At 26.4% G+C, this 27992-nt stretch overlaps 2 protein-coding genes and 1 non-coding gene across 7 annotated transcripts in view; 2 read left to right on the top strand and 1 right to left on the bottom strand.

Moving 5' to 3' along the window:
• LOC107447959 (serine-rich adhesin for platelets) overlaps positions 1-2868 on the bottom strand; it is a 40529-nt gene extending 37661 nt beyond the window's left edge. The window contains exons 1-2 of one of the 3 annotated variants that reach the window (XM_016063010.3): positions 2677-2868; positions 333-416 (exon numbers count right to left, since the gene is read on the bottom strand). In XM_016063010.3, coding sequence (XP_015918496.1) covers positions 333-375 — 43 coding nt within the window. In that variant the 5' untranslated portion in view covers positions 376-416; positions 2677-2868. Of the gene's footprint in view, positions 1-332; positions 417-2079; positions 2112-2649 lie in introns of those variants that run through there. The other 2 variants (XM_016063012.3, XM_071187022.1) reach the window with 2 other exon arrangements.
• A 48-nt stretch (positions 2869-2916) lies between these two features.
• On the top strand, positions 2917-27982 carry LOC107447964 (cap methyltransferase 2). Of its 3 annotated transcripts, none has more exons than XM_016063016.3 (12): positions 2917-3567; positions 5490-5687; positions 6551-6748; positions 9120-9240; positions 12630-12895; positions 15195-15401; positions 15483-15620; positions 17636-17812; positions 20365-20505; positions 22805-22903; positions 25024-25204; positions 27285-27982. In XM_016063016.3, exons 1-12 carry the CDS (start codon positions 3139-3141, stop codon positions 27386-27388), a joined length of 2259 nt encoding a protein of 752 aa, XP_015918502.1. In that variant the 5' UTR covers positions 2917-3138; the 3' UTR covers positions 27389-27982. The 3 variants fall into 3 exon arrangements, with proteins under 3 accessions (XP_015918502.1, XP_015918505.1, XP_015918503.1); XM_016063019.3 differs by having other exon boundaries at positions 2952-3741; XM_016063017.3 differs by having other exon boundaries at positions 2958-3728.
• On the top strand, positions 27370-27473 carry LOC122269287 (U6 spliceosomal RNA). Its single transcript, XR_006225102.1, has one exon. It is a non-coding gene; the product is annotated as a U6 spliceosomal RNA (small nuclear RNA).
• Positions 27983-27992: the final 10 nt, after the last annotated feature.

Consider the following 27992-nt stretch of genomic DNA (forward strand, 5'->3'; position numbering starts at 1 on the left):
TAACAAAATTTAAGAACTCTGTGAACCTATCCTAACTTGAGAGGCATCTATATTAACTATACACATAATTCTCATAGCAAAGAAAAAATACTGTACAATTTAAAACAGAAAATATATTATTGAAGAAATTGATAGATCAAATTCATATTATTAAATTACATAAATATTAGTTTGGTACACAATCATGATATAATAACTTTACACATCTAATGTAATATAATCAGACATTATATATCAAGAGTATCAATACATTTAAACAAATTTTTTTCTTTTTTTAATTTAAACAAAAATATGCATTAGGATATTTTTATAGCTAGTTTTAATAGACTTACCCAGAACTAATCGAGCGATTTCAGATGGGAAAAACTTTGCCATGTAGATGAGAAATGCAAAAAAATTTTCAGTTTCAATTTAATCTGAAACAAATGATAAGTATAAGAAGCAATAAATTTTTTAAGAACAGTTTAGTAGAATAAATAATAGCTGTACAATGATTCTGCTTATATGCTTTAACGTAGCGAATAAGCGAAAAATCGTATGCAAGATGGGAAGTCCCCTAAGACGCGTTTCATGTCAAGACTCTTAAGACCCATAATTCTCCCATGCAAGAAAAGAAAGCACAATATTAAATATATGCAGGCAAAACTATAACCAAATTTTATATGGAAAATAAAAGCTTTTTCTTCTTAAATATAAATAACTGAAGGAGAATGAATAATTCTGAGTATCAAATTGCATTACAGCTTTTCCTTGATGCAGGTGTTTGCTCAATCCAAATTAAAAGCCTTGATTGTTCAAACGTTACATGTTTTAGAATTTTAGTTATGTTCATTAACAGATAGAATAAATATGAATATTGATGGATAAATAAAGTAGAGAATTCATATTTTAAATAGGAACCAACTTTATTAAAATGAGACCAGTTTTTCATGTCTAGCCATGAGATGTCATAATTTTTAAAGTCTAGTAGAATCATTAATTCTAGAAAAAAGCAGATTCTTATAAGTCTCTAAAAGGCTGTTGGTAATCTGTCGGTTTGAATTGTGATCTGTCGCGCCAACTATAATCGCCAAGGTGCCAAATAGATTTTAAACTTCCAAATTTTTCAAAAAAAAATAAAAAAAATATGTAGATGTTTGGCTACGAGTTATACCTTTCAAATTAGTCCTTATCGGTGATGCTTTTTTGTTTTTTTTTTAGTTTCTCGCGAGGTCACTGCTCGGAAGTTTCCGAGACTTGGCGAATATTCTACTGCAGATCACACTACGGAAATCTGCCCCTGTTCGCTATCCAACAAGACAGTAACTGGGCACATCAACAACAAATATTGCAGCAATTTTCAGTGGATAAGCCAAGTCCCATCTGTATTTAAAAGTTAGCCTATACAATAACCTTATAATTTCAGAAGCTTGATGCGATAATTCTACTTAAAAATGTTAACTTTTCAGGTAAATGAAAATTTTTAAGTTTCAGTTAAAAAAATATTTTGTATATTTATAAAGTTGTCATAGTAATTCAGTTTGTAATCTTGCAGGATATTTTTCTTATGTGATTCTCATTAACTATAATCACCAGGGCACTATGATTTTAAACCTGAGATTTGAGACTTGAGATAACTTCTAGTCACCTGATGGTGACTAGAAGTTATATTCTTTGAGTAGGTCACTTTCTTGTTATGTTTTCTTTTTTTTAATTTTTAACATACCACTGCCCAGAAGTTCCCAAAACTTGACAATTATTCTGGTGCAGGTACTGATACAAAAATCTTCCTATCTTGCAACTATTTCTATATAATAAATAGTCCCAAGAAACTAAAGCGATAAGATATTATTTGATTAAAAAAACAAAACATGCAAATGGAAATAAAACTCGACATGTTGCAAGTAGTCTGATCTGGTAAGTTTTGAGAATGGGCATCTCTATTGATATCTCTTATTTCCATTGACATATTTTTGAACCCAATGAAGTTTTCTTACAGAGTAATTTATTTGTTAACACTTTTATATTCAGATTTAAATTTTTTCATTAAATTTTTCAAGTCAAAAATTTAGTTACACGTGCATACGTAATTCAACTTACTTTCAAACATATCTAAACAGAATTCGAATTCTTACGATTATAGTTTTATGCTAAAGTTGGTCCCCACATAGTGTTTTCTAATTCTTGTGTCCGACTTTCCAAAATTGGTTGTGCATCTCTGTGATAGAAATTTAGATTCCATATGCAAAGATAAATTTAAACGCTTAGGAAATTTATAATGTTAGCCATACAGTTATTTTAACGAAGCCAGTTTCTTATCAAAAAGAAAAGTGATGGCAATAAACAAACAGATGTTAACAACTTAATTGGAAAATTGTGAGCTTCATTCAAAAATGAAAATCTTTTTTGCAATAATTTGGTCATAACAGATAGTAGAAATTATAACTAATCAAGATCCTACACAAACCTAAGAATGCATTGAATAACATTGTTTCGTTTTATACATTTAGAGTTTTATAAAAGCCTTTATTTATAACACACTGTACTGAAAAGGTATATACAAAAAATGAAAGAAGCTATTTTCGTTTTTTAATGACTAGAACAAGCTAGTTAATTTAAAAAATTGGTATTATTTACTATACAAGTTTACAAACAAATAACAAACTCTACTTTTTAGAAAACAATAACTCTGCATACTTGTATAATGAATGAATAATCTGTTCTATAGGAATCATTTTAACTAATTTTAATGAATAAAAGAAATTTTATTTAATTACACATATATATCATTTTGCATTAGCGCCAAATTATAAAACACACAAAAACAATCTAAATATAATTAAAGTTTAAGTTGAAGTTTTGGTTTGATACAGAATTGAAAAATTTTGCACGTGTTGCCAGCAAATAAGAAATAAGTTTTAATTGAAATCATAGCTTAATTAAACTGTAACTTTAATCAAAAAGTATTTGTTGTCATTCTGCTAAATTTTTATTTTCAATGTAAACCGGGTAATTTAAAAATCTGAGTTCTAGATTTAAATAAAAAGCGAATTACATCAAAAGGTTGCAAGAAATATTTTTATTTCTTTCTACAACACTTCAATGTGTCACTCAAAATAAAATGTTAATCTTCATGTTGTTTAATTTCTCCTTTGAAAAATGTTTGATTTGACCGAAGTATCGATTAACTCTTCCTTTGATCAGAAATTCACATTCGAAAAGAAAAAAGAATGGATTCTACCTTCTCATTGTTCAATATACCATGAAGATGTTTGGGTTATAAATTCTATAACTGAATTGAAAATTAAACTGAACCATATTAAATCACAATTGAACGACAAAGGTGAACTCTGGCTTCAACACACCTGTAAAATTAATAAAGCTGGCTATGTCATAGATTATATAAAATCTAAAATTCAACCAGAAATATTAACTCAAGCTTGGTGCAAATTTTACGAAATACTTTCTACCTTTTCACTTTTACCTGAAGGTGTTGAAAGTTTCGCATCAGCACATCTTTGTGAAGCACCTGGTGCCTTTATCAGTGCAATAAATTATTTTTTACATTTACATCATCCAGATGTATCAGTAAGAAGGTTCCTCCTTTTTATTCTAGCAAGCAGTTTACTCCTTACATGCAGTTTTATTTTAGAGGATATTTCTGTATTGTGATCTGCCTACAACTACAATCGCCAAGGCGCCTAATAGATTTTGAACTTGCAAAATTTAAGAAGCGAAAACACTTAGAGGTTTGATATGGGGGTAGCTATGAATTATACCTCTCGAGTTGGTCCCTTTCTGTGATGTTTTTTTCTTCTTAGTTTTCAGGCCACTGCCTGAAAAGTTGCAAAAACTTGGCGATTATTCTGCCACTGATCATGATACAAAAATCTTCCCCTATAATGAATATTATGCATGTTTCCTTTTATTTTGGGGTTTTGGTTATTTACTGAAACAGATTTCTAAACATGTTGTTTGCCAACATTAAACAGTTATTATGAAACTATAGAAATCTTCCCTTTATATGGTCGAAAAAGGACGAGAATATCTCCATATCGGTACCTATTAGTGCTGCTAAATAGTTGCCAAGTACTGGCCAGTTCTGCTATTTGGAATTAACTTTTTTTTAAAAATCCATGTAATAGCTTGCCCAGACATTCTTTTTGACTTTGCACCATTTTGTGACATTTATTTTAGTTTATCAAACGCAATTTCCAATTGTCACCAAAACTTGGTAACTATTTTGGCATAGGTCCTAGTAGATGGTTAAGTACCAATTTCTTTGGCATCAGTTACAAACTGATCTGATACAACTAAGTATCAGTTGCAAAAAAACACATATTTTAAGTATCACATACATATAAATTACAAATTACATCCTAAACAAAAATGAGAGTGGAAAATAATTAAAAAACTTTTCTATTGCTTCTATTAGAAAGCAAAGTTTAGATTGAATTTTTGAGCTTATCATTAAATTTTATCTCTCTTAATCGCAGACTTATGAATAAATTTGGTTTTAATATAAAATGATAGTTGTTTTAAATCAAATGCAAAATTCCAAATATTTTGTTAAGAAATTACATATTTAACGTATTCATTATCATTACTTTCTATGAGATTGTGAAACTATTAAAAATCCACAGATATAACAGTTTCCAGTTTATTTATCATAACAGCTGAAAAATTAACTAAATCTAAGTAACACATTTTAAGTTAATTTGTTTCCTGATATTTTGATTAGCAGGCAAAAAACTGAAATTATTTCAGCTCATGCAAAAACATTTTGGGAATCAAATTGGAATTAGTTATTCCTAAAAAAATTCTTATCACCTACACGAGAAAACTTTAGAAGAAAAAAAATTTCTTAATTTAACACAAAGCAAAAGTTTCATAAATTTAGCCAAAAGAGTTAGATAAAATGTCTCAAAGGAAAATTATATTCAAAACAAACATTCAAAATAATTATAATAATTAGCTTAACAATTAATATTTATTGAAATTCTTTTATAAGTTTAAAACAAATAAAAATATCTTACTATTTAATGATGTCAGGGGTCTGTTTAGGTTTTTTTGAGATTTTGTGAAAATTATATTAAAAAATGAACACAAAAATATGGATTTCTCTTTTTTTATATGAGATACAAAAATAAAATTTTAAGAAAAAGTATTTTGTGAAATTTTTCTACAGTTGAATTTGTGAAGCTACCACTAAACGGTAGTAAATTTGGCCTGAACAGACCCCTGGATGTAGAAATGTAATCATTTTGAAAATTTGATTGAATCGAATATGTATCAAGTTTAAAATATTAGCTTCCTTATATCAAGCTTGAAAAAGAAACTATTTTAAACTGAATACACAACTATTTTAAACTGAAACCAGCCAGTACTTTCAAAATAATATGAGTAAATTTTACAACACAAGTCATTACTTACTCCTCAGTGGTATTGATATGGAGTTAATCCAAAATGAATACAAGAATGTTCTCTAATTAATTGTCTTTTTTTTTCAGTGGGAATGGTCAGCAAATACATTAAACCCATATTATGAAGGCCACAATATAAGAAATGTTATTGTGGATGATCGTTTAATATTTCCCACACTAAAAAATTGGTATTTTGGAGAAAGTGATACTGGTGATATCAATGATCCTGATTACTTGAAAAATTTGCTACTGTATTTAGGAAGCAAAAATAATTCTATATCTTTGGTGAGTTTTTATTACCTATCAATAGATAATAAGTATATTTATTGATTTTTATTATTGTTTTTATTATTGATTTTTATTATTGTTCAATAATTGTTTTTGGAAGAGGGAGGCGAAAACAAAAAAGGGTTTTTCATTTGAGGGCCTAATGAATTTATATGTGTAAGGTAGATACATTCATACTCACATATAAACATTCTGTTTCATTTATATAGATATAGTTAAGTATTTAAATTTACTAATCTTAAATAAAAAAAATTTATTTAATATTAATAATTGTGATATTGTACAAGAAAATTAAAAATTTATTATTTTATACTACTCTTAAAATCATCATATACCATGTTTTAGATATTCTTAAGTTAATATAGATTACCTACCTGTGTTTTTAAAGGTTAATACTATGCTATTCTTGAAACGTACCTTGAATTGTTATTTTAATTTTAAAAGAAACTGTATTTATGCTATTTATAAGTTCATCAATAATAATTTCTATTTTGTAGTATAGTTATGCAAGTGAGTGTTTCAAACTGGGTTTTCTATTAACTGATGATATTGATGAAAATAAATAAAATAGTCAAAGAGCTTGTTTTCACTTTTATTGAAATCTTATTGAATCTTCTATTGATTCTACCCTCTCTATTTCTTATATTGCCTCAGCTCATGGATAATTTCTGTTACTTTTTTATGAAATTATATTGTAAACTTAACATAGTTTCTTTGTTTAAATTATTAGACTTATCTTTCATATTGGGAAAAAGATAGAGAAAAATCTCTATTTTTTATTCATTTGTCGCAGAACCTTCTAACTATGAATTAGTTATAAATATTGTTCTTTCTGTATAACATTTTTGTTTTTTATTTAGATAACAGCTGATGGAAGTATTAACTGTCTACATGATCCTTCTGAACAAGAGTTAATCACCAGTGAACTGCATTTTAAAGAAACCCTAATAGCTCTTTTGAGTCTGGCTACAAAAGGAACATTTGTTTTAAAACAATTCACGTTTTTTGAATGTTTGACCATTTCTAGAATGTACCTTCTTAATTGTGTGTTTGAAGAGGTGATTTTATTCTTATTAAATTTATGGGGATATCTTTAAAAAGAATTATGAAAACTTTTTTACTTATTTGTTTTAAAAGTGATTATGCTAATTTATGTAGTTTTTTTTATTGAAAAGCATAAAAGTTTCCTGAAAGACAAAATAATGCATTAAAAGCTTGATATAATGAGTATGGCTTATTACAAGAAGTCCACAATTAGTCAGCATCAAAATGCTAATATTAAAGATAAGAAAAATTTATGTTTATTATGAGTTAAAAAAATTACTAGCTTTTGTGATGATTTATTAATTTATTATTTAAGTAAGGAATGCTAGTATAAAAAAGAATAAAATGGAAGACATATTAAATATTTCTGGTACAGAATAAATTTTTACAGAAAAGTAAAAATGAACATCATTTTACCTTATTGCTTTCTTGCAATCTTAACCCTCTATGTTTATAGAGCATGTTATTGTTGATTAAGTAAAAATTTTTATGAAAAAACTCAGTTCAAAAGTTAGACATAATGATAACTTTGCTGCACAACACACCAATTTTTATTGAGAATCAATGCTTATGCAAAAAAACTTGATGCCTGATCAATTTGCTATTCCACCAACTGTTTTTATGGATAGCCACAAAGTTTTAAGCACTGTTAAACATGCACTGGGTATAGGGTTAAATGTTAATTTAAATTTGTATTAGAAATTAGATAGTATAAGAATATAAATAGATAAAAAGAATGCTAGAAAATGCTTTTTAATTAAATTAATGTAAAAATATAAGAAATTACTGATATACAAAAAATGTACTTTACTGCTTAAAATTAAACATGTCATGTGCTTCATCAATAAAATTTAAAAAAAAGAAAAACGAAAGAAAAAAATCTCTTTTGTTTTGATATAATTACTTAGAAATAAATTTTTTAAAAATTAGAGAGAGAGAGAAAAAAAAATTTCTAAAAGTTGGAAAGGAAAAAAACTGAAACAATAAACTTTCTTGTCTATAAGCAAATATAGCATTTTAAATTTGTTTATTTAAAATTTTCAGATTTATTATCATATGAGAAAATGTATTTTCATGTGTTCTCATATTAACTGTTTCCTTTGTTTGTGAAGATTTTCATAATTTAGATGAATTCTCTTTTACAAACATTTATGACAAAGGAAATTGCCACTTTTCCTTTATTTTGACTGCTTTATACTTTTTTAAGGTATTCAACTATGTTAAAAATGTACAATTTCGATGAAAACATTTTTTTTTTTATTATCTATATTTGAAATTTTGTTCATTAGCTTTTTACATTTTTGTTCTTCAATCTTTAAAATTCACATTAAAAAAAATTAGTAGCAATTATATGCTTTAAATGCGTTTTCATAAAAATGTTGATTTTGCAAATTCTCTTTATTCTAACACACATTACAAAATAAGTTTATTATTTAATTCTTTAAAACTTTGTATTTTTTGTATATTGTTAGCTATGTTTTGATTTAAAAGTTAAGGTCTAAATGTGAATTTTTTATTTTTATTATGTTTTGAATAAAAAATATTTAGAATTTTTCTTTAAAAAAAATCAAAGCTGAATAATATATTTAGTTCTATTTCATTCTATATTTGAAATTTTTTAAAAGATTTTAGTTTGAAATAAAAGTAACTATATTATTGATCCAGAAATACAATTATTTTGATTTTGATGCATTACAATTTGTTTTAGAGCTGTTAACGTGACATAAAATTTCTAGATTTTACACTCAGATTTGCTCTTATTTTGAAAATATGTATTTCATAAATTTTTTAAGTTTGATTTAGATTCCCCTGCTTAATAAAAATAAAATTGAAATTTTAACTAAGGCTGAACCCAAAGCGAGGAGCCGAACCAAATCAGATACAGTAGGGAACCGATTATCCGGAACGATCGGGACCATCGCTATTCCGGATAACTGATTTTTCCGGTTTTCTGAATCGCTACAAAAAGCCGTTTTTTTATTGTTAAACCCAACTACAAAAAAATAAATATTTGGAAATAATCTTAAAAAGTAGAAAAAACTGATAAAGTAATACACTAATCATTATTTCCAAAATGATGGTATGGTAAACATCTTTCAAAAAAGAAAGAAAAATCCTAAAATCTTAAGAGGAAAAAAAAAAATTTTTAAATTGCGGGGAAAATTTATCTAATTTTGTTCCGGTTTTTTGGTTTTCTGATTTCCGGATAACGGGTTCTGTACTGTACCTTAATTAGAGACTTCTTATGAAATTACTGTTCTTGTACTTATCAGATAATAGGTTAATGTGAGTTAATTTTTAATGTCAGTGTATCAAGAAAATTTTACTGTGCTTATATACAATTTGAATTTTTATAATCTCATATACATAAGTGTTTTGTTTTAGGTACATGCTTTCAAACCTTTTTCCAGTAAGGCTGGAAATTCTGAAGTGTACATTGTATGTCTGGGTTATTTAGGAGTTGAAACTTTCAAAGATCATCTATTTAAGGTTTTTGCAGAATATGGTAAAAATGATATAGTTTTTAAAGTATAAAGCATGTTTTATTACTATTGTAAAACCTGAGAAACTCATTATACTTGACAAAAATGTTGTAAATTTATCTTAATTTGAATAGCTCCCTAAAAAATTAAATTTATAATAAATATTTTTAAGGAGAGGTTATTTTACAAAACATACTTGTGTTTTTTATTGTATTTATAATTCATCATATATTTCTTTGATTATAATTAATATTTCTCTGTACTACTTTTTGTAATTTTTTGAATGGCTGGTTGAAATTATTTCCTAGTAATTATATTTTTAAGTTACATTTTATTTTATCATAAATAAAGTTTTCATTCATTTATGACATTTTTAAGTTATCTAGGTGCATGATAGTTAGTATTTGTAGTTTTTATCATAGTAACGTATTTTAAATAAACTACATACACAATAAAATTCATGCCATTATAAAGTATCAAACACTTTTTAACTTAAAAGAGTGGTAAAAAGATTAAGTATGAAAAATGCTTAGTTCAGGTTATGGAATTATATTTTTAATCCATTTAGTTTCACTTTAAGTTTTATAGAATTAATGCTAAATTTTCCATTTGTTCAACTTATGTTAATTTTCCACATAGTTACAAAGTAAAAATGTATTAAAAGCTTTCATTTTCAAAAAGTTCATTTATATGCAAAAAGATTTTGTAAGAATGAATATAAGTATTGCTGTCCTTATTGTTATATTAAACCTGATTTTGGTGATAAACTAATTTGATTAAAAGGGTTGAAACTACTTATACTTTATTGTTTGGGCTCTATTAATTTTATTCATGCTAATTCCAGTTTGTCAATCTACAACTAATTAAAATTATTACTTTTTCATCCTAAATTTTTGAATGAAAATTGAATTGTTAATGAATGAATTCTGTTTACTTCTAGTGAAATTATTGTAAATTATCAAAATTATCCAATATATATAAATGACAAACTTTAGAGCACATACAATTATTATTTCGGTTCACATACTTAACATTAAATTACTATTTCATTTTATTGCATTCAATCATTTTTAAACATTTTTCTACTTCAAAATTGTTCATTTCCAAAATTATTTCACATTTTTTCTTAAACATGCATGTTTAAATTTTTGTGGGCACGACTTATACCCTTTGTAACCTATATTATTTGATATAGTTATTCAATCAGAAAAAATATGAGTTTTTTAAGTAATTATTCAAAAATACTCTTATGTTATAATAATGACAATAAGTTACAGACAGGATTAATATGTTATTTCTAAGTAAACTCTGAATAGTTTTGGAAGTTAAAATAACAAGGGTTAAACTAAAAATTTCTTAAATTTTTTTCCTGAGATTTTTAAAGATATTTAAACTTGTAACGAAATTTGGCAATTTTACAATCGTGGCATTTAAAATATTCTAAAGTTATTAGAATAATTTAATGTTTCCCAATGCTGGTAACATTTTTAAAACATTTGCTTACTTTATTGCTGCCGCTGTTTTAATTTTACTGCCACTTTAAATATTTTATTTTATAACCACCGTTGAACTGCCGATCCAACTTTTGGGTTTACGACTACTAATGTTCAACTCCGTAACCTTGTAATTTTGAACCCAATCCAGAAGACAAGGGAACTCCTGGATCAAGTATATGGAGAAATTTGCCTTTGTGGAGGACTTTTTGATGGAACTAACCCGCATTTGCATTACATGGAGAGGAAGACCACGAGAACCTCCCGTGGTTGGCCTGACAGCAAGGGGGCTCAAACCCATGATCTGTCTACCACTGAGGATATTTACACATCAGCACTGTAGTCGTTGCAAGCCGGATGCGGAATTCGTATCGATCAGCCATCGCCTGTATCGAACCCCAGTTCACCTCATTGGAAGGTGAACACACTATCCCTTGAGCCATTGCGGCTCCACTTTAAATATTGTGGAAAGCAAGAATTTCAGAGTTGCCAGCTCTGTATTGAAATCATGCTGTTTTAAAAAGCATCTTTTATTGACTCGCTATTACAGCACAGAATATACTTGAATTATTTTTGAGAATTATATTGGTTACTGAAATTACTTTATTTTTATTAAAATAATTAAATTACTTTCATTTTAAAATGTTAAAATAAGCCATATATTTATTTGTACTTATGTGCTATTATTTATTTAAATATGATTAATTTTATTAGATAATTTTAAATAATTTTGTTTTAAATACTTACATTCATATAAAAACTCAGTTGATTTGTTTATGCAAATTATACCTTTTTATTTTTTGTACCTCTTTCTTTTATTTATCTGGATTTATATTTTTTAAACAGTACAATAATTTTTTTATATATGTATCTTTATACTTGTGTATATTATGTTGTACTTTATTGGCTAAATTTCTAATTATCATCGATTAATAACCGTATAAAGTTAAACGTAGGTGGCACAAAGGGATGAAATTCACTATATATGTGTGTTACTACTTCGATTTATTCTTGAACCTAAGCTTGAAAAAGCATGCCAATATTATTACTACTTATAGTATTTACAATATGACTTGTTCTTTCGATATAACTTTCTATGAAACAAACATAAACAAATTTAGACTTCTCATGCATGCTCAGATGCTCCCCCCCCCCACATAGAAATAGCAAACAATCATATTTTACACAAATATAGCCAAAACTGGGGTTTCGATATTTTAGAATTTTTAAGTTACAGAAAACTTATGAGTGGTAAAATTACCCTTAAACTAAAGCGCAAATCACAATTATAAAACGTTCTAGATTATCTAGCCTATTCTCACATTTCCTTGCAGACATAACATAAGTGGGTTTTTTTTTAAACTTACACAATTCTTATAATTTAGTTTTCATTTTATTATGTAGTTAGTTTTATATTGAAATGATGTTCCTTGGTTATTTATATAACATCCTATATTAATTTATTTTGGTTATAAAAGTCCTGATATATATACTATGCTTAGGGTCTCCTTCAGACAGAAAAGGAAGTCTACTTCCTCTATGGTAGCATGCAATTATACAAAAAGTGACTTCCTTGTTTTTTAAGTACTGATTAATATTTTTTGTTTTATTTTACTTATTGAAATGTGTTCCATTAGACTTAAATACAAAATTTTAAAACTAAGTATTTATCTTACTTACTGTTTTAAAATTTACAATTTGGTAACATGTTCATTATATTTAATTCAGTAAACAAAGTAAAATAAGAAATATTCCAAAATATTAGTTAAAGTTACTTAATAAATAAGAAAATGGTGTTCATACTTTTCTGCATAAGTTAACATGGAAGGATTTCTACCTGAAGGAGACCCTAAACATATAAATTCTTTTTAAACCTTCCATTTTTAAATCTAGGTCTAATGTTTATGGGTTTATTTTAGGATCAATAGGAGAAAAGGCTTTGTATAGTTTATCAAGTATTCCGCAATCTTTTATAGAACAGATATCTGCTTGCTCTGAATACTTCTTAGCTCTTCAAAAACAAGCAATAGAAGAGAACCTCCAATTATATTCTATGGATACTTCATTGTATGAAGAGAAGTTAGAAAATGTAAAACATGCATATGCTTCGCATTATTTAAGAAAATGCGAAATTGTGGGTGATGATACTTATCCTTCTGCTCATTTATTTTCAGTTAAAAAACAAGTAATTTGATATTTTTATTTTGCTCTTATTAATATTCTGATACTTAATAACAAAATTTATTATGTTATTTTAAATCTAAGCAAATAATAAAACGAAATTTTACCCAATACAAAAAAGTGTTAAAAAGTTTGTTTACATATTTTACCTCTCATTGATGTATGATAGCAAATTCATTAAATCATGACTTATCACATGAATTGTTAGAGTATATTGCCAGAAACTGATACCTCATGTTGATGATATTGTGTAGCTGATATTAGTGTATATTAGAAAAAGTATTAACTAGTTCATGTGAAAGCATTTAAAGTGACTGTAAAGTCTTACTTACTTAAAGTCTTACTGAAGCAAAATCTGAATCTTAAAAATCGCAAACGTATGAGAGTAGGAATTTAGGGACCGTCTACTGATTATTCATTATTCAGACTTATAATCTTTTTTCAGTCTTTTAGAAAAAGAAACTCTGTATTTTTGCTTCCTTAATTTTTCAAATTGGAAAATGATGGTAAAGATGAACATTAACATTTCTGAGTTGTAAATGTTTTTCTCTTGCCCATCAATTTTCAAGGAATGCACTGTTTTTCATTTCATATCCATTCAATATTTTGTAAAATCTAAAGTACTTTTTAATGTCTATTTAATTTAAGTAATGGTTTAATTTTTTTCTTTCTTTTGTTTATATATTAATTTTTTTCTTCCAAATTACTATGTATTACCTATGTTTATCCTTTGTTTATTTTTGTTTTCAATTATTCTTTAGCACAGAGATCATATATAATTTAGTTTTTGAGTAATATATTTATGTGTGAAAGTAACTATTATTATAAGTTTCTTTTAAACTAATTTCTATTTATCTTCGTTGTATTGAGAAATCTATTTCCAAAGTCAAAAAAATTCAAGTTTTGAGATTTCTCACCATATGTATCCATGGACTAAATCAAACCATTTTTTAAAATCATTAAACTTGTTCCTATTTAAAAAAAAAAAAAAAAAAAAAAAAAAAAAAAAAAAAAAAAAAAAACCTGTCTTAAATTATAAATTGAGGTAGGGAACTGTTATGAAAGTAGAAATATTATTCTACGTGACCAAATAGTTTTATGCAATGCATAAAACAATACATAAAAACATATCCAGTTTTTTATCTTCAAAGCTACTTCAGTTTTATTAAAAAAAAAAAAAAAACTACAGCTCGATATCTGTATTTAAAATTTTTCTCAAGTTTAATTTTTTATTCCCTCTTTATAATTTTTATTTTGTAAAACGTTTTCCATTTTGGTTATTAGACACATTATTTATTTTTTGCATTCAAGAAATCAAATTCCGAAGTAATTATAATGATTTCTTTAAACCTAAATAACTATGTATACTTTCAAAGATTAGATATACCTCTTTTTAGGATTCTCACTCAACCTGTTAAAAATTAAATTATCGAAGTCTTTGATTTAAACAAAATAGGAACCAAAAAAATTAACCTTTTCTTTCCTAAACTCTGGAAATTTTGCCACAAATTTAAAAAATAATATTAAAACTCCTAGAAATGGTAAATATACAGCTAGGTTTAAAGTGAATAAATTTTATATTTATTTCTCGTAAAACTTCCAATGCAAAATTGCTACATTTTCTTAGATTTATTCAAATCAAAATATAATTTTATATTCAAAAATTTTTAATAATTTATTACTTTATATTTTTTTAAATATAACCGTATTTGCTATATACGTATAACTAAATTTTTTAAAAGAAAATAAGACTTAAAATAATAATTTCAACTTTTTTCAGTTCTTGTGTAAATTTTGCATCTATTTATAACTTAACTACTTATTATGTATTGAATTTTCTTATGTTTGAAAAATATTATTTTTTTATCAAAAAGTGTTATTACTTGTTAAAAAGATTCTTTTTTATGCAATATTACAATAAAATATACAACATAAATAAATATATAATAATAAAATATTTTAGTAATCTTTTATATATCTAACATTTATCATCTTCTAACATTCTTTTATAATTAATCAGTGTGTCTTTTTTAAACATAAATCACTTGTACAAATGTACAAAATTAAATAGCCTTTTCCCAACACAAAATACTCAAAGACTCTTTCCCACTGTCTTCTGGTTCGTAGATTCTATTCTAAATTTATTAAATATTTACCTGTACAATATGTAATAACTTTACATATTACAATAACTTTATAGGAATTTAAAATTTATTGTGATTTATATATATAAAGATTACATAAAAATAGTAAAATGCCTAACATAAATGTGATCATTTTTATTTATTTTTTTTTTCAAACAGATCAAAACGAGTTTTCATGATAAGCAAAACAAAAACTGCAAATTAATGTTTTATCAAGCAATTGGAGAAACATTTGACAATTTAAGCAAATTAAAGATAATGAGTTGGAAAGAAAATGTTCTGGATGTTGACAGAAGATTGAATTTATGTTTTTCTACAAATCGTAAGCGTGCGAATCAAAATCTAGAGTTGATTCCTTTATGGAAGGTATAACATTATAGAATTGGCCTTATTTTAGTTATTTATGTGTTTTTACTTATTTTCATTAATGTCCTTTTACTTATTTAGGTTGTTATAAATCGGATGAAAAGTAAAAGTTATCAGAACTGGCTTTTAACTGGAAAGAAAATTATTGCTATAGAGAACTCAAAATTTTGTAATCCATATCTGATTCATCTTTGGAATAGAATTTCTTTTAATTCTGAAGTAAGTTTTTAAAAAATATTGATCTCAGTTTAATTTTTACTTGTTCTGTAAAGATAAACTCCAGTTTTAAAATACATTTTAATAATTACAAATCATTTCTTTCAATTATAAAATATATTTTTAATTAAATGTCAAATTCTTTTGAGGAAATTAAAAAGTATTACTTATAGGAACTGTCAACGTCCTTATAACCTGGCTATTTTAGTTGCGTAGATATTTTGTAAATTTGTATTTCTAGCAAAATACAAATTCTACATTTCTTAGTAAGCTTTTAGGTGTGCATTTATGTTGTTGTTTCTTGTGCTACTTAGCAAATACCAGCAAAACTGCTTTGTGAAACCTAGCAAATTTAAGGCAGAGGGTGCGTTTCTTGTTTTTCAGTGGCATCATCTATGGCCAAGAATACATCACGTCACAGCCCGTTTTATGGGGTGAACCCATCCATATATCCATTCATTCATCCGCAGATTTTAATTTTGACCTGAAGCAAAGAACGATCAATATCCAATTCAGTAAACCCAGAGGTATTGATTTGTTTTAGGAACATGGAGGACTTTGTGGCCCAACAGGTTTAATATACACCAGTCACCATTTACTACATAGCCAGTGGGGTATGAACTCACGACTTCTTGGACATGGGCCCAGCACCCTACCAACCAGATTATCCTGGCCCTCTGCATTTATTATATACTTAAACATGCTATAGATTTTCAATTTTTTTTTAAAATGATTCATTCAGTTTTTTGAATATTTACAACTAGTTATATACTGGCACATTTTGCCAGTTCTCCAAAAGTAGACCATGTCTATATTTGTTGTACTGATCGATTTTCAACATTGCTGAGAAGTCAAGAAAAATACCCCTTTAACCATATTATCAATTAAACTGTGTTTCTAGATGTGAGTCACAGATAAGAAATGCACTTAAAATGAACAGCAATGGGAGGCGCTTCAGTGGTGGAAATGTTGGTTTAGGTGTCACTTAGAGCAGGGATAGTGAATTTAATCCTGGTGGCCAATAAAACAACTGTCATTTATAGACAGCAAGGTGCGCATTAAATCTGGTATGGCTGAAAGTCCTCATGTTGGCTGTAGTGGGGATGCTTAGAGAGAGGGGTAACAGTTCAGGCACTGTCCATGTCATCTAACCGAGGTCAAACTTACGTGGCATTCCTTCCATGGCCATTAAGAAATAAAGTCCTGAAAATGGGTCTAAATGGTTGGGTGATGATAATAAATAATAATGGAAGCTTAATTGAAATATTTTAAATATTCAAAATAGTTAAGGGGAAGTTGTTGGTTAAGAAAATTTTTAGTTATCAGGGATATAATTTAATCCAATTTACTGACTGCACTTTGTAGAAATATTGCAAATAATAAAAACAAGCTTTTCATTAAAAAAGTGTGGATTATGTTCATTTATTTAAAGAATTTTAATAACTATGTAATAAAAATTTAATTTGTTTGTGTAATAAATAAAAAAAATGCAGTTTTTTTTGTGAGCTTCCCGCTAAAAAATATGAACTTATATTATTTCTATGATACTTGTTCTTTTTTGTGTTTTTCTAATATTATAGAAGATTTTAAACTTTGTCTTTTTTTAGTATTTAGTATTTTATATGATTATATAGTCTCTGGTGATTTTGCAAATGGATGAATTTGAGAGAATGTTTTTTCTTCTACACAATTTCCCAATATCAAATCATGGGAAAATCCTGTTTGCTGTGTAAAAAAGAATGCATGTCAAAATTAGACTTTCTAAGTGTTTGACTGTTAAAGAAACAAATATTTTAAATCAAGCAAACTAAATTATTTTTGAATGTCTTTTATTTAAATCTGAAAGTCTTATCTCAAAGTTACCCATTTAGTTTTAATACAACATCTATATTAAACCTATCTATCTGCTGTATATATTTTTGTATGTATAATATTCTGAATATTAATTATGAACAATAATTTGACACTGAATAATAATTTAACACTTCATGTGATAAAATGCATTATTTACTACACAGGTAAAAGAGAAAAGTTACCGTGCTGTAAAGCATTGTCCTTTTGACATTGAAAATGTCATGTGTCTCCTAAAAGAAAAGAGTGAAGATATTTGTATTACATTTGTATCAAATTCAGAAAATGATTTTATTGACGATCCCTTATGGTCTCATCTGAAGGAAAACTTCAATAGATTTTCTGTAAGTCAATTATCTAGAAGTGGTTCTGTTTTTTCTTAACAATTATTTCAAATTGTTAGTTTTTTTTGTGATTCCAATGTTTATAGTCTTAAAACATTGTATTTGATTATTTATTTTGATATAGTAATTATGTATTTGAAACAAATAATTGGTTCAAAAATAACAAGTAAAACATAAAACTTAATCAAAAAATTTTCACACGAATCAAATTTAAATAAATAAGAGAAAGAGAAGTAAACTAAATAAACTTATTTCTTATATAGAATAGTGAAACACTTCAAATATAATAGTGCTTAAATTATAAAATGCTTACTACAGTACTTCCTTAAAATGGGATATTTGTGTCTTTTTTATGAATAAAAATGTTGTGAAAATGTACATCGAAAGTGTGGAAAAATGATTTTTTGAGAAAACTTAAACTGAACAAATTTAGATGAACATATTTACATATATCAAGTTATACTTATAATTAAAAAAAATATTTCATTTTATATGATCTATTTGCATTGCAAAACTGTTAAATTAATCGAACTCCATTTTGCAATTGAAAATGTATGCAGGGCTGATTGTGCTCCGGAAAAAATCCGGATTTCCGGTTTTTTCGCTAACAGTGATCCGGAAGTTTCCGGAGATCGAAGGTCCACAATTTTCAAAAAATTATTGATCACAGAATTTCCGGAAATCAAATTTTCAAAGGTGGAACTTAAAAACACAGTTTATTTGCTTGTAAGGGAGAGCCAGATACTTTATAAGCTTATATTCATGATTAATATTTATTTTTTTATCAGTAAATAGTTATTATAATCATAAACTCCAGAAAGAAGGACATATTTGTAAATTTTAATTACTTCTCCAGGTCATCATAGGTGTGTGTAAATGGATGTGTAACTCAAGAAATTTTCCGGAATTTTGACTTGGGCTCACAATCACCCCTGTGTATGCATAAACCATAATTTAATAAACTTAGCGGGGAATTATTTATGTGTTTAGATCCTTCTTAAAAAATATAAGATGGAGATTAAGCACTATGGCATTTTCACCTGTAGAGAAACTATAAAGAAAGTACAAAAGTCACGATAGTCACCTTATAGAGAGAGTGCGGTATTCTGTTACAAATTTCCTAGAAAGCTATGAGTGTATTTTTTAACAATTTTAATATTTGATTAATGTTCTAGCTATATACTTGGGAATTACTGTTGAATTATTTATTTGACTTTGTTCAAATAGTTTTTTTTACTAACTTAAAAATTTTGCATTTTATAATTAAACCGTTTTTGAATCAAATTAAAATATATATTTCATGATATTGTCAGCTTTGAAGAATAAAAAAATTACAGTAAAATGTTTTTATATTTTTCTATTATATTTCAAGACTCCTAAAGGTCTGCTAAAAATATTCAAGTGGTATTAAACTAATCTTCAAAATAAGTAGACGTATTCCATTAAATAATGACTTAAATGTTTTTAGGTGTTAATAAAAGTATTTGGGTCACCAATTTATTGTGGTCTTAAGAAAGGTTTTATGTTACACTTTTAAAAGCATAAAATACATTTCATGATGTAAATTTCGTAACCACTTATTTCGTAACCACTAAAGCCCCATATTTCGAATAGAATTTTGTATTTTCCTGTTAAACTGTTTTATTTTAACATGACATACACAAGGGCAAGGGAGTAACATGTGTGTTCGCCATAACATAATGTAAAAAAAAGTATTTAGAAAAGAGAAAAATTTATCTTAGTAGAGGAATATGATAGTTTTCATTAAATAGTTTATTTTTAATAGCTGTATCTTTTCTTTTAGAAATAATCAGAAACTTTATATTGAAAGGATAAAAAAGAACATTTTTAACAGCTTCTTTTGCCTAGTTAATGATATTATTTTCATTATAATTGTTAGCTTAAAATCTGGAGTTTCTATAACAAGTATTTCTTTTGAAGAAAATCAGAAAAATTTAATGTTATTAAAATTGTTATGCTTTTCAAGGAAACTCCTAATAAATAAATAAAAAAATTCTAAATTTTTTTTCATCTGAAATGTGTTATCAAAACTCGTTTTTTCATAAATGCAGCATTTCATTCTTTCTTTAAAAAAAATTTGTTTGACTTTGCTTACCCTTGTATTTTTAAAGTTGTACCTACTACATTTTTTTTAATTGCTTTTGTTGACTGAAAAAATATTATGTAAAAATTAAAAATTGATAAGGAAAAAAATTAGCTTATAAAAAAGTGCTGTATATTATATTTTGGTTAAAAACTAGAGAATTCACAAATAAATCTTTAATTCAAAATATTTCAGATTATTACTTTTTTCATTTATTCTTTTTTTCAAATTCAGAATACATCTTAAATTGCAATTTTTAATTGATTTTGGTTAATATGTATATCAAAATTGTATTAACAGCCTCTTTTTCTTGTATCTTCATTATTTTAATAGTTTAATATTCAGCACAAATGTTGCCACTTTATTTATCTTTCTGCAGAATTTGTTATTACATGAATTACTTTATTTTATAAAATAATTTTAAAAAGCTATTTTGCAACCATTTCAGAGCTTTTCATATTCTGAAATAGAGACGCAAAGTTATGGAAACCAAATTTTATATGTGAATTCAACACTCTGGCTCGATTCTCTGCATCAAGAAATAACCTTAAAAAACCATCTCACAGTTGTTATGAGCCATATTATAAAGGTATTTTAAGCTGCTTTATTGCTTTATCATAGCTTTTTGGTGATATTTTTGATAGTTTTTATAGGTTGCAAGAAAAATATAAAGTTGAGAATAAAAATGTACACATTCAAAATTCTTACTCACTAAATACAATATAGATGTTCTTAAAGATATATGAAATGTATTCTAATCATAAAAAAATACTTTATAAGATCACTAGCATTTCTCCTTACAAAATAATTTTTGAAAATATATTTTTTTTTAACAGCAAATATAGAATATGTAATAGAGATGTATTTCTGAGAGTTCAAAAGCATTTAGTTTTGTATTTAAAATGTTATTTATATATATTTATTTCTGAAAGGTGACAATTTTCACATTTTTTGAAAAAATAAATTTTGTTTTTATTATTTTAAATGAGTTTTCCCTTAATGAAAAAAGCATCTTTTGTTCATAAACTTCAAAAATATTGTTCATAAACAATTTTTGAATATAAATTTGATTTTTTCAACAAAAAAAAATTTTTTTTTTTTTTGGCCCTTGTTTGCATTTATCAAGTAATTAAAACTTACCCAAATGCATCATATGAAAAAAGAATTTGTTTTGAATGAATATTTTTTTAAGTGGCATTCAGATTTCATCCCTCAAAATGTAAGGAAAGCAGGTCTGGAAAATATGCCCTATTTGGAAAATATGGCCATACTGTTAGTCTAGCGCGATTCTTTTAATGTTCTGAACAAAATTACAAAACTTGTTTATTAAAAGGTATCTGCAGGCAAAAAATTTTACTTACAATGCATTTTCATTTAATTTAATAACAATAAAAAAAAACTCAAAGTATAAAGTCTAACTTTAAAAAAAACGTGTACCTATGCTTCAAAAGGTAAATCAGTTGAATATTGTCCAAATCTAACCTGCTTGTGTGCTATTTTTTTAATAAAAAACATGTAAATAATTAAAATATTTTTAGCTAAAAAAGGTTTATAAATGAATGCTGCATAATATTACTAGATTTTTTTTAAAAATTTTATTATATTTTTCAACAGTTCTATCCTTTCACACTCTGTCGTCTGATTTAATTATGAACATCAAAGAAAGAAGTTTTACAAATTACGCTAACACAATTGTGTTAGTCTACCTTATGAAGCTTCTATGAATTCAAAAAACCATATAATCCAAACCGAAAACAAGGCTTCTTTGTATCTCAATATGCTATCAAAAAAACTATTTGTCTAATGTGAATTAATACTTTGACTTGTAGTCAAAAAATTTAGAGTGATAAATATTGTTAACTAATTAAAAGGCAACAAAAATTGGTTAATGTGCATTTTACTTTCATGCATTTGTAAAGAGAAAGTAAGTATTTTCTCTTTTTTTAAGCATTTCGAACAGTCTTAAGTATCTGCTTATCCACCCTTGTACATAAATTCCATAACCAATATAACAATTTTATTTGTTTTTTGTGAAAAATCCTAAAAATAGGAAATAAGTAATTATTAAAATTGTCTGGCCATGATGTTTTTAAAGATTTGAACAAATTTTTCTTTTGCCATCAATGAAAACTGTTTCTTTAATATGATAAAATTGAATTATATAGGAAAAAACAAAACAGGAATGTTCTTTGTCAGGTTCCCTATAAGGGTTTCATGTACAATGGTAAACTGCTATTTAAGTAGCAATCATAATAATTTCATTACATTTTGGATCAAAATTTAGGATTTTGAATCATCTTTGATGTAATAAGTAACTGTATCTATTGAATAAAAAAAAGGTAATTAAATTAGTGTAATAATATAAATTCCTTAAGTTTTTATAAAAAGTCTACCTTGCACTTATTCTTTACCAAACAGCTTTTTCAGTAGAGTTTCAGTTTGTTACAATTTCTCAGTTTGTTAATCTTTTAAATATAATAAAATTATATTTGTGATTTATTAACATAATTGAATGTCAGTCTTCTGATATGATAAGTGTGAATCTTCTGATATGAAGGTTTAATAAAATATTGATGTTTTAGATTAGGCTACTGAAGTAAATGCAATCTTCTTTTTTTACCAACATTTTTAAATATGTTAAGCAATCTAAAATTTTAATTATCGTAGGGAAATGTGTTAGTAGCTGCATAATAACTAACTATTTTAGATTTAAACAGTGAGCAACTTCTTTGTGTTCCTTAGTTTAACTATAAAATAACATTTTCTATGTTAGTGATAAGCATATTTAAGCTCTTGCCATTTTTTTATTTTTATGCTTTTTATTACTAACTATAGTTGTCAAATACAACTTTATAATAGATGATTTTATTGTATTTTCTATGTTTTAGAAATTGAAAATAGGAGACCATCTCATTATTTGTGTGCAAAGTCTGCTTATGAGATATACAGTTGGATTAATATTCCTCATAATGTCCTTGTTTGATAAGGTAAATTGGATTTCTTTGTGTTAAAATTAAAATAGAAGAAAAATGTCCTGTTCTATGAGTTAAACATTGTTAAATTTTGCTTTACTGAATTTAAACTAGTGTACTTAGAAACATTATTTTGAAAAATGGGTAAAAAATCAAAACAGAATTTTGAACAACTGAATTTTTTTGAACCTGTAAAATGTGCTAAGCTCTACATTCAGAAACTTAGTTAGGATTTCAACAATTTTTACATTTTCATTTATTTTTAATGAAAATTAAAATCTGCCATTTGTTGAATGCTTTTTATCTATAAAGATAAAAAAAATTTTAAGTTATTAATAATTAAAAGATACATTTGTATAACAGAATAACATTATCAAAAATGTAAAAAACATTTTAAAAAAAACCTGAACAACTTTTGCTCTAATGATCGAATATTCAAGCACTAAGCTTTAAGCTCAAAAGTAACATGTTATGTTATTTAATCAAGTATGTTATTTAATTTGTAAAATCAATAAAACTAGCCAATAAACCCGAGAAAACTTTTCTTAAAACTTTGGAAGGTGATTTTAATCAGCATTTAAAAATTAAGTCAAGAAATCAGCATTTAAAAATTAAGTTAAAAATTAATCAAGAAATTTAAATCAGCAATTAAAAGTTCATATCACACTTTAGATGTGAAATATATAGTTTTGATAGCACTCCAAAATTGATTTTTTTTTAAAATTAATTTAAATGTTAAATGAAAGAGTGAGAGTGGATCCGTGGTTAAAGGCACTGAGCTGCCATTGAGAAGGACTGAGGTTTGATTCTCAGTAGCAGCTTGAATCCCATCCAACATCAGATCGATGGGTACCAGCTTGTCTGGAAAGTAAAAGAAGCTTATACTAAATGCTGACCACATTGCCACTATCATGTAGTCACAGAAGTGTGTTTTAACCTCCTGGCCCACAAGTGCTGTTGTGGGAATGCTTCACTTATTTTTTCGTTTTTAAAAGGTGTTAGAAGAGCTTTTGCGTAATAAAAGTAAAGCTAGATCAATCTGGTAACAATGAAAAAAATAATATTTTAAAGATTTTAATAAATTGTATGTAAAATTAAAATATATGACTACATTAAAAAATCAGTCTGAAAGAAAACAAAATTGTGTCAATGAGAACCATGTTTTATATGATTGTATTCTATTTGCAATTTGTATTTCATTGAATTCTCAATTTCTAATAACTTGAAATCATACATACACCACATGGTTTTAAAAAATAATTTTGTTATATAAACTCCAATATAAAATAGTGTGCATAGCATTTTTAAAATCTGCTCAAAGATTTTTATTTTTGTTTTTTAATAGCTCTTAAAGGTGCTTCATTGGGTGTTTGTAAAAAGTGCTTAATTTTCTTTGCTTGAAGCTTTTTAAATTTTCAAGGTATTCAAATCGAATTAAGATATTTAATTTTATTGAATATTTTTATAGTTATAGCTCAGAAACCTAAGACAAAAAAATTATAAAAATGTCCATATCTCCATAAATATTTTAGCTAGGCTTATGAAATTTTATACAATTTTTACATATAATAACCAAAGTAATAGAGACAAGTTTCAAGTTCATATTGGTATATTTTCTGACAGTGATAGTTCAAAAACACTTTTTTGCTCATAATTTATTGCTACTTCATCCAACCTCTGAAAACTTTAACTTTATTGATAAGTGTGAAGAACAGCCTTAATGTGAAGGACAGCTTTGAATAACCCTTGTAACTAGCATAAAATAACTCTCTAAGTATTTTTCCAGAAATTTAAAAATTATTTCAAAAACTTAAATTGTTTTATCAATTATTGGGGGGTAATGTATATGTGAAAAACTAAAAACAACAGGGAAAAAATGTATAAAGGAATATACCATAATTATTTTTTGTATATATATTAAAAGTGCTTAAAAATATTTTTTCTGTTCTTAAAGGGTGCTTATTTTTTGTTGAAAAAAATTTGGCTATGCACTCTGTAAAATTTCCACCTAAACAAAAATTACCACAAACTTTAGATTTCACATGTAATGTGCAAAAATATTTTCTATCCATTTCTCTAAGTAAATATTAAAAGAGAAAACAATATTCATTTCCTCTATTGATTGACATTTTTAGTTTGTTTGCCTTCTTCCAACTCCTGGTGCTCCAGCAGCATGTGGACAGTTATGGATATTTAAGAATTTTCAAAACCCTGCATGGACTGAACGGCTCGTCATTTACCTAGAAACGATCTTAAAAATTGATTTAATCGAGTCAAAAGAAGTCCTTCAAATAGTTCCTATATCATCACTATGTGGTAATATATTTTTTCTTTAAAATACGGTTTCTCATTTTATTTTTTAAAGAATTTCATTTTGTTGTGCAATTGGACTTAGCCTCTTAAAATCATGACCATATAAAAAAAAATTCACGATCCCAAGTTTATAAATTACTACTTTACCATATATGTGTATGTACATATATGAGTGGAGAAAAAAATTTTCTACTTGTTTCTGTGTTTTCTTATCAGAAACTAGCAAATTTCAAAATGTGACGTTTACAAAGTTTTTAGAAATGATTCTATGTAAAACATCAGTATAAAAATAGTACTAACTATTGTAAATGGAAGAAATTAAAAATTTGTTTCATTTCTAAATAACGGCATTTTTGAAAATATCGATTTTGTTCAAAACTAATAATTTAATTATAATTATTTTAGAAATAGTTCGCTATCAGAAAAATGTTCTTATAATTTTTCTATGTAGCACACTTAAAAGAAATAATGTAGAGTTATAAATTACACCATTTTGGAAAGCTTTCATCGTGATATTTTAAAGTGTATTAGCAGTTTGGGTGTATGAAATTTTCCACTGTTGTATGGGTTGAAAATCCAGTTTCCATAGTAGTAGTGAGTTCAATAATTTCTCCAAGGGATATAAGATTAGATAAACTCAGATCTGTGATACATTAAGGATAGCACCAAATAGTAATTTCGGTTGAATAGTAATTATTTATTATTCAGCCGCTAAATAGTAAACTGAGAAAAGTTTTAACTAAGTATTCTAATTTTTTTAAAAATACCTACATTAATGTTTTAAATAATGATGCATATTAAATATTTGAAGAACTTCAGTCTTAAAGTTTGGAACTGTCTGTTGCTATAAAAAAAAAGGCATGTTTGAAAAAAGGGAGTTTTTTATACTTCTCCCCCAGACTCAAAGTCTGTTCTAAATGTGTAATCTCACACTCTTACTTGAAAATGTTTAATTTTGTAACTACAGTAAGCGCCAATGCTTTAGACAATCAGCAAGAACAATTCTTCATTTGACAGACTGTTCATTGCTTGCTTATTGAAATAAAAAGAAATAAAAAACATTAAATACTAATAAGAATTATAATATTTCGGTATGTGACTTAATAATTTTTTAAAGATAGAATTCCTTCTAATTTAAGTTTAAAAATAACTTATCAAAATATTTGATCAAAGATATGAATAATTAGTTTCATGTTTGCACTTAACAATGTTCAAATAGAATTTTCTAATTAGGATGCTGATTACCTAAAATTGTCTCATACTATAAGAAAAGTGTATTAGCAGTTTGGGTATAATGGGAAAATTGTCTCATACAACAAAGACATCATTTATGATATTTTTGTTATAGATGAAGACCTTTAGAGAGTTGTTTGAGCCACTCTATTCTAACCTTTCCCCTTGATGCAAAATAATGTGCAGTAAAACCTCCGAATAACGATTTCTTGCGGGACTGTGGTCTCTTGTGGTTGGTGTCAAGGGGTGGTTATTATTCGAAGTTATTAACGAATTGGTTGTTCAAAAAAGAAAAACAAAATCACAAAAACATGATTCCAGAGGACAACCTGCTCTGTGGTAGGCACACTTGAACTGTGAAATCCATGATTGATTATTGCGTAAATGATTAATATCTATTAAAAATGACTTGAATGAGATGACTAATGAAAGGAAATGTGTTTAGTAAAAATTATTGCAGACAAGAGATGAAAAATTTGAAAATATTGTGTAAAATATATGAATACAAAATTCATGTTAGCAATGAGTGGCTGTTGTTCAGTAATCTCTTTTCAAAGGTTCCCTGTAATATAAAACCTATTAACCATATGTTTATGATCATTCTTAAGAAATTGTCATTGTTTAAGAGGCTATTGTTAATAGAGGTTTTACTGCATTTAAAAATGAATTAAAATTAAACTATTATTATTTATGCACAACAGATTTATGTGTGATTACTTAACAAGCTTTTTTTTTTCAATTAGTTGTAGCTTATAATCTTTCAATAAAAGTAAACTGTCACATTTGCAATTTGTTTGTATATTGATATCCCTTTTAAAAATTCACAAATATTCATTAAACTATTTTTCAGGTAGTTTATTTTATGAATTCATCCTGGAGCTAAATAATGAACACATGCAACAAAGGTTAAGAAGCTTAACTATATGTGAGAAAAATGAAATTAAACTTTTGTGAAGGAAGAATTGGAACGATACAGAGAAGATTAGCATGGCCCCTGCGAAAGGATGACACGCAAAATCGTGAAGCGTTCCACATTTTCGTGGCTGGGTGGCGCAGTTGGTTTGTCATCGGTCTCCTGAGCCCAAGTCTGCGGGTTCGATCCCCGGCCCAGACACCGGATTTTCGGGATGCAGACATGGCCAACGGTATCTCACCCACTATGGTGGTCCTGAAAGATTGGATACCACTTTTGGGGAATGCACTAGGTCTGCTCATCGGGAAGACTGATTGTGCAGCTCATTGGAAATAAAAAAATTTTACACTTCCAAAAAAATCACAACAGTTTATTATATTTCTTTTATTTAGAATTGGTTTCTACTGTTATAAATACAAATGTTAGACCTATATGATGATTTTTTTTACTATTATTTGTTTATTAATTTTAAAAATGTAAATAGCTGCTTAAACATTGCCTCAGTGCTCTGATCTGAATTTGGAAACTTAACATAGAAGTTAAGCTTGAAAAATAAATATAAATGTTTATTATCAAATGTTTAAAAATATCGTAAAAATTCAGTGAATTAGTATAATAAAATTTTCTGACAATGATTATGTTGAA

This window comes from Parasteatoda tepidariorum, chromosome 1, assembly GCF_043381705.1.
Source record: "Parasteatoda tepidariorum isolate YZ-2023 chromosome 1, CAS_Ptep_4.0, whole genome shotgun sequence".
Taxonomy (NCBI): Eukaryota; Metazoa; Arthropoda; class Arachnida; order Araneae; family Theridiidae; genus Parasteatoda; species Parasteatoda tepidariorum.

Excerpts from the sequence above, each read along its gene's own strand:
- LOC107447964 (XM_016063016.3), top strand. The coding sequence starts at position 3,139 with ATGTTTGATTTGACCGAAGTATCGATTAACTCTTCCTTTGATCAGAAA. Across the intron at positions 6,749-9,119 it reads TTAATTGTGTGTTTGAAGAG|GTACATGCTTTCAAACCTTT; the intron begins GTGATTTTATTC and ends GTTTTGTTTTAG. Across the intron at positions 15,621-17,635 it reads GAATTTCTTTTAATTCTGAA|GTAAAAGAGAAAAGTTACCG; the intron begins GTAAGTTTTTAA and ends TTTACTACACAG.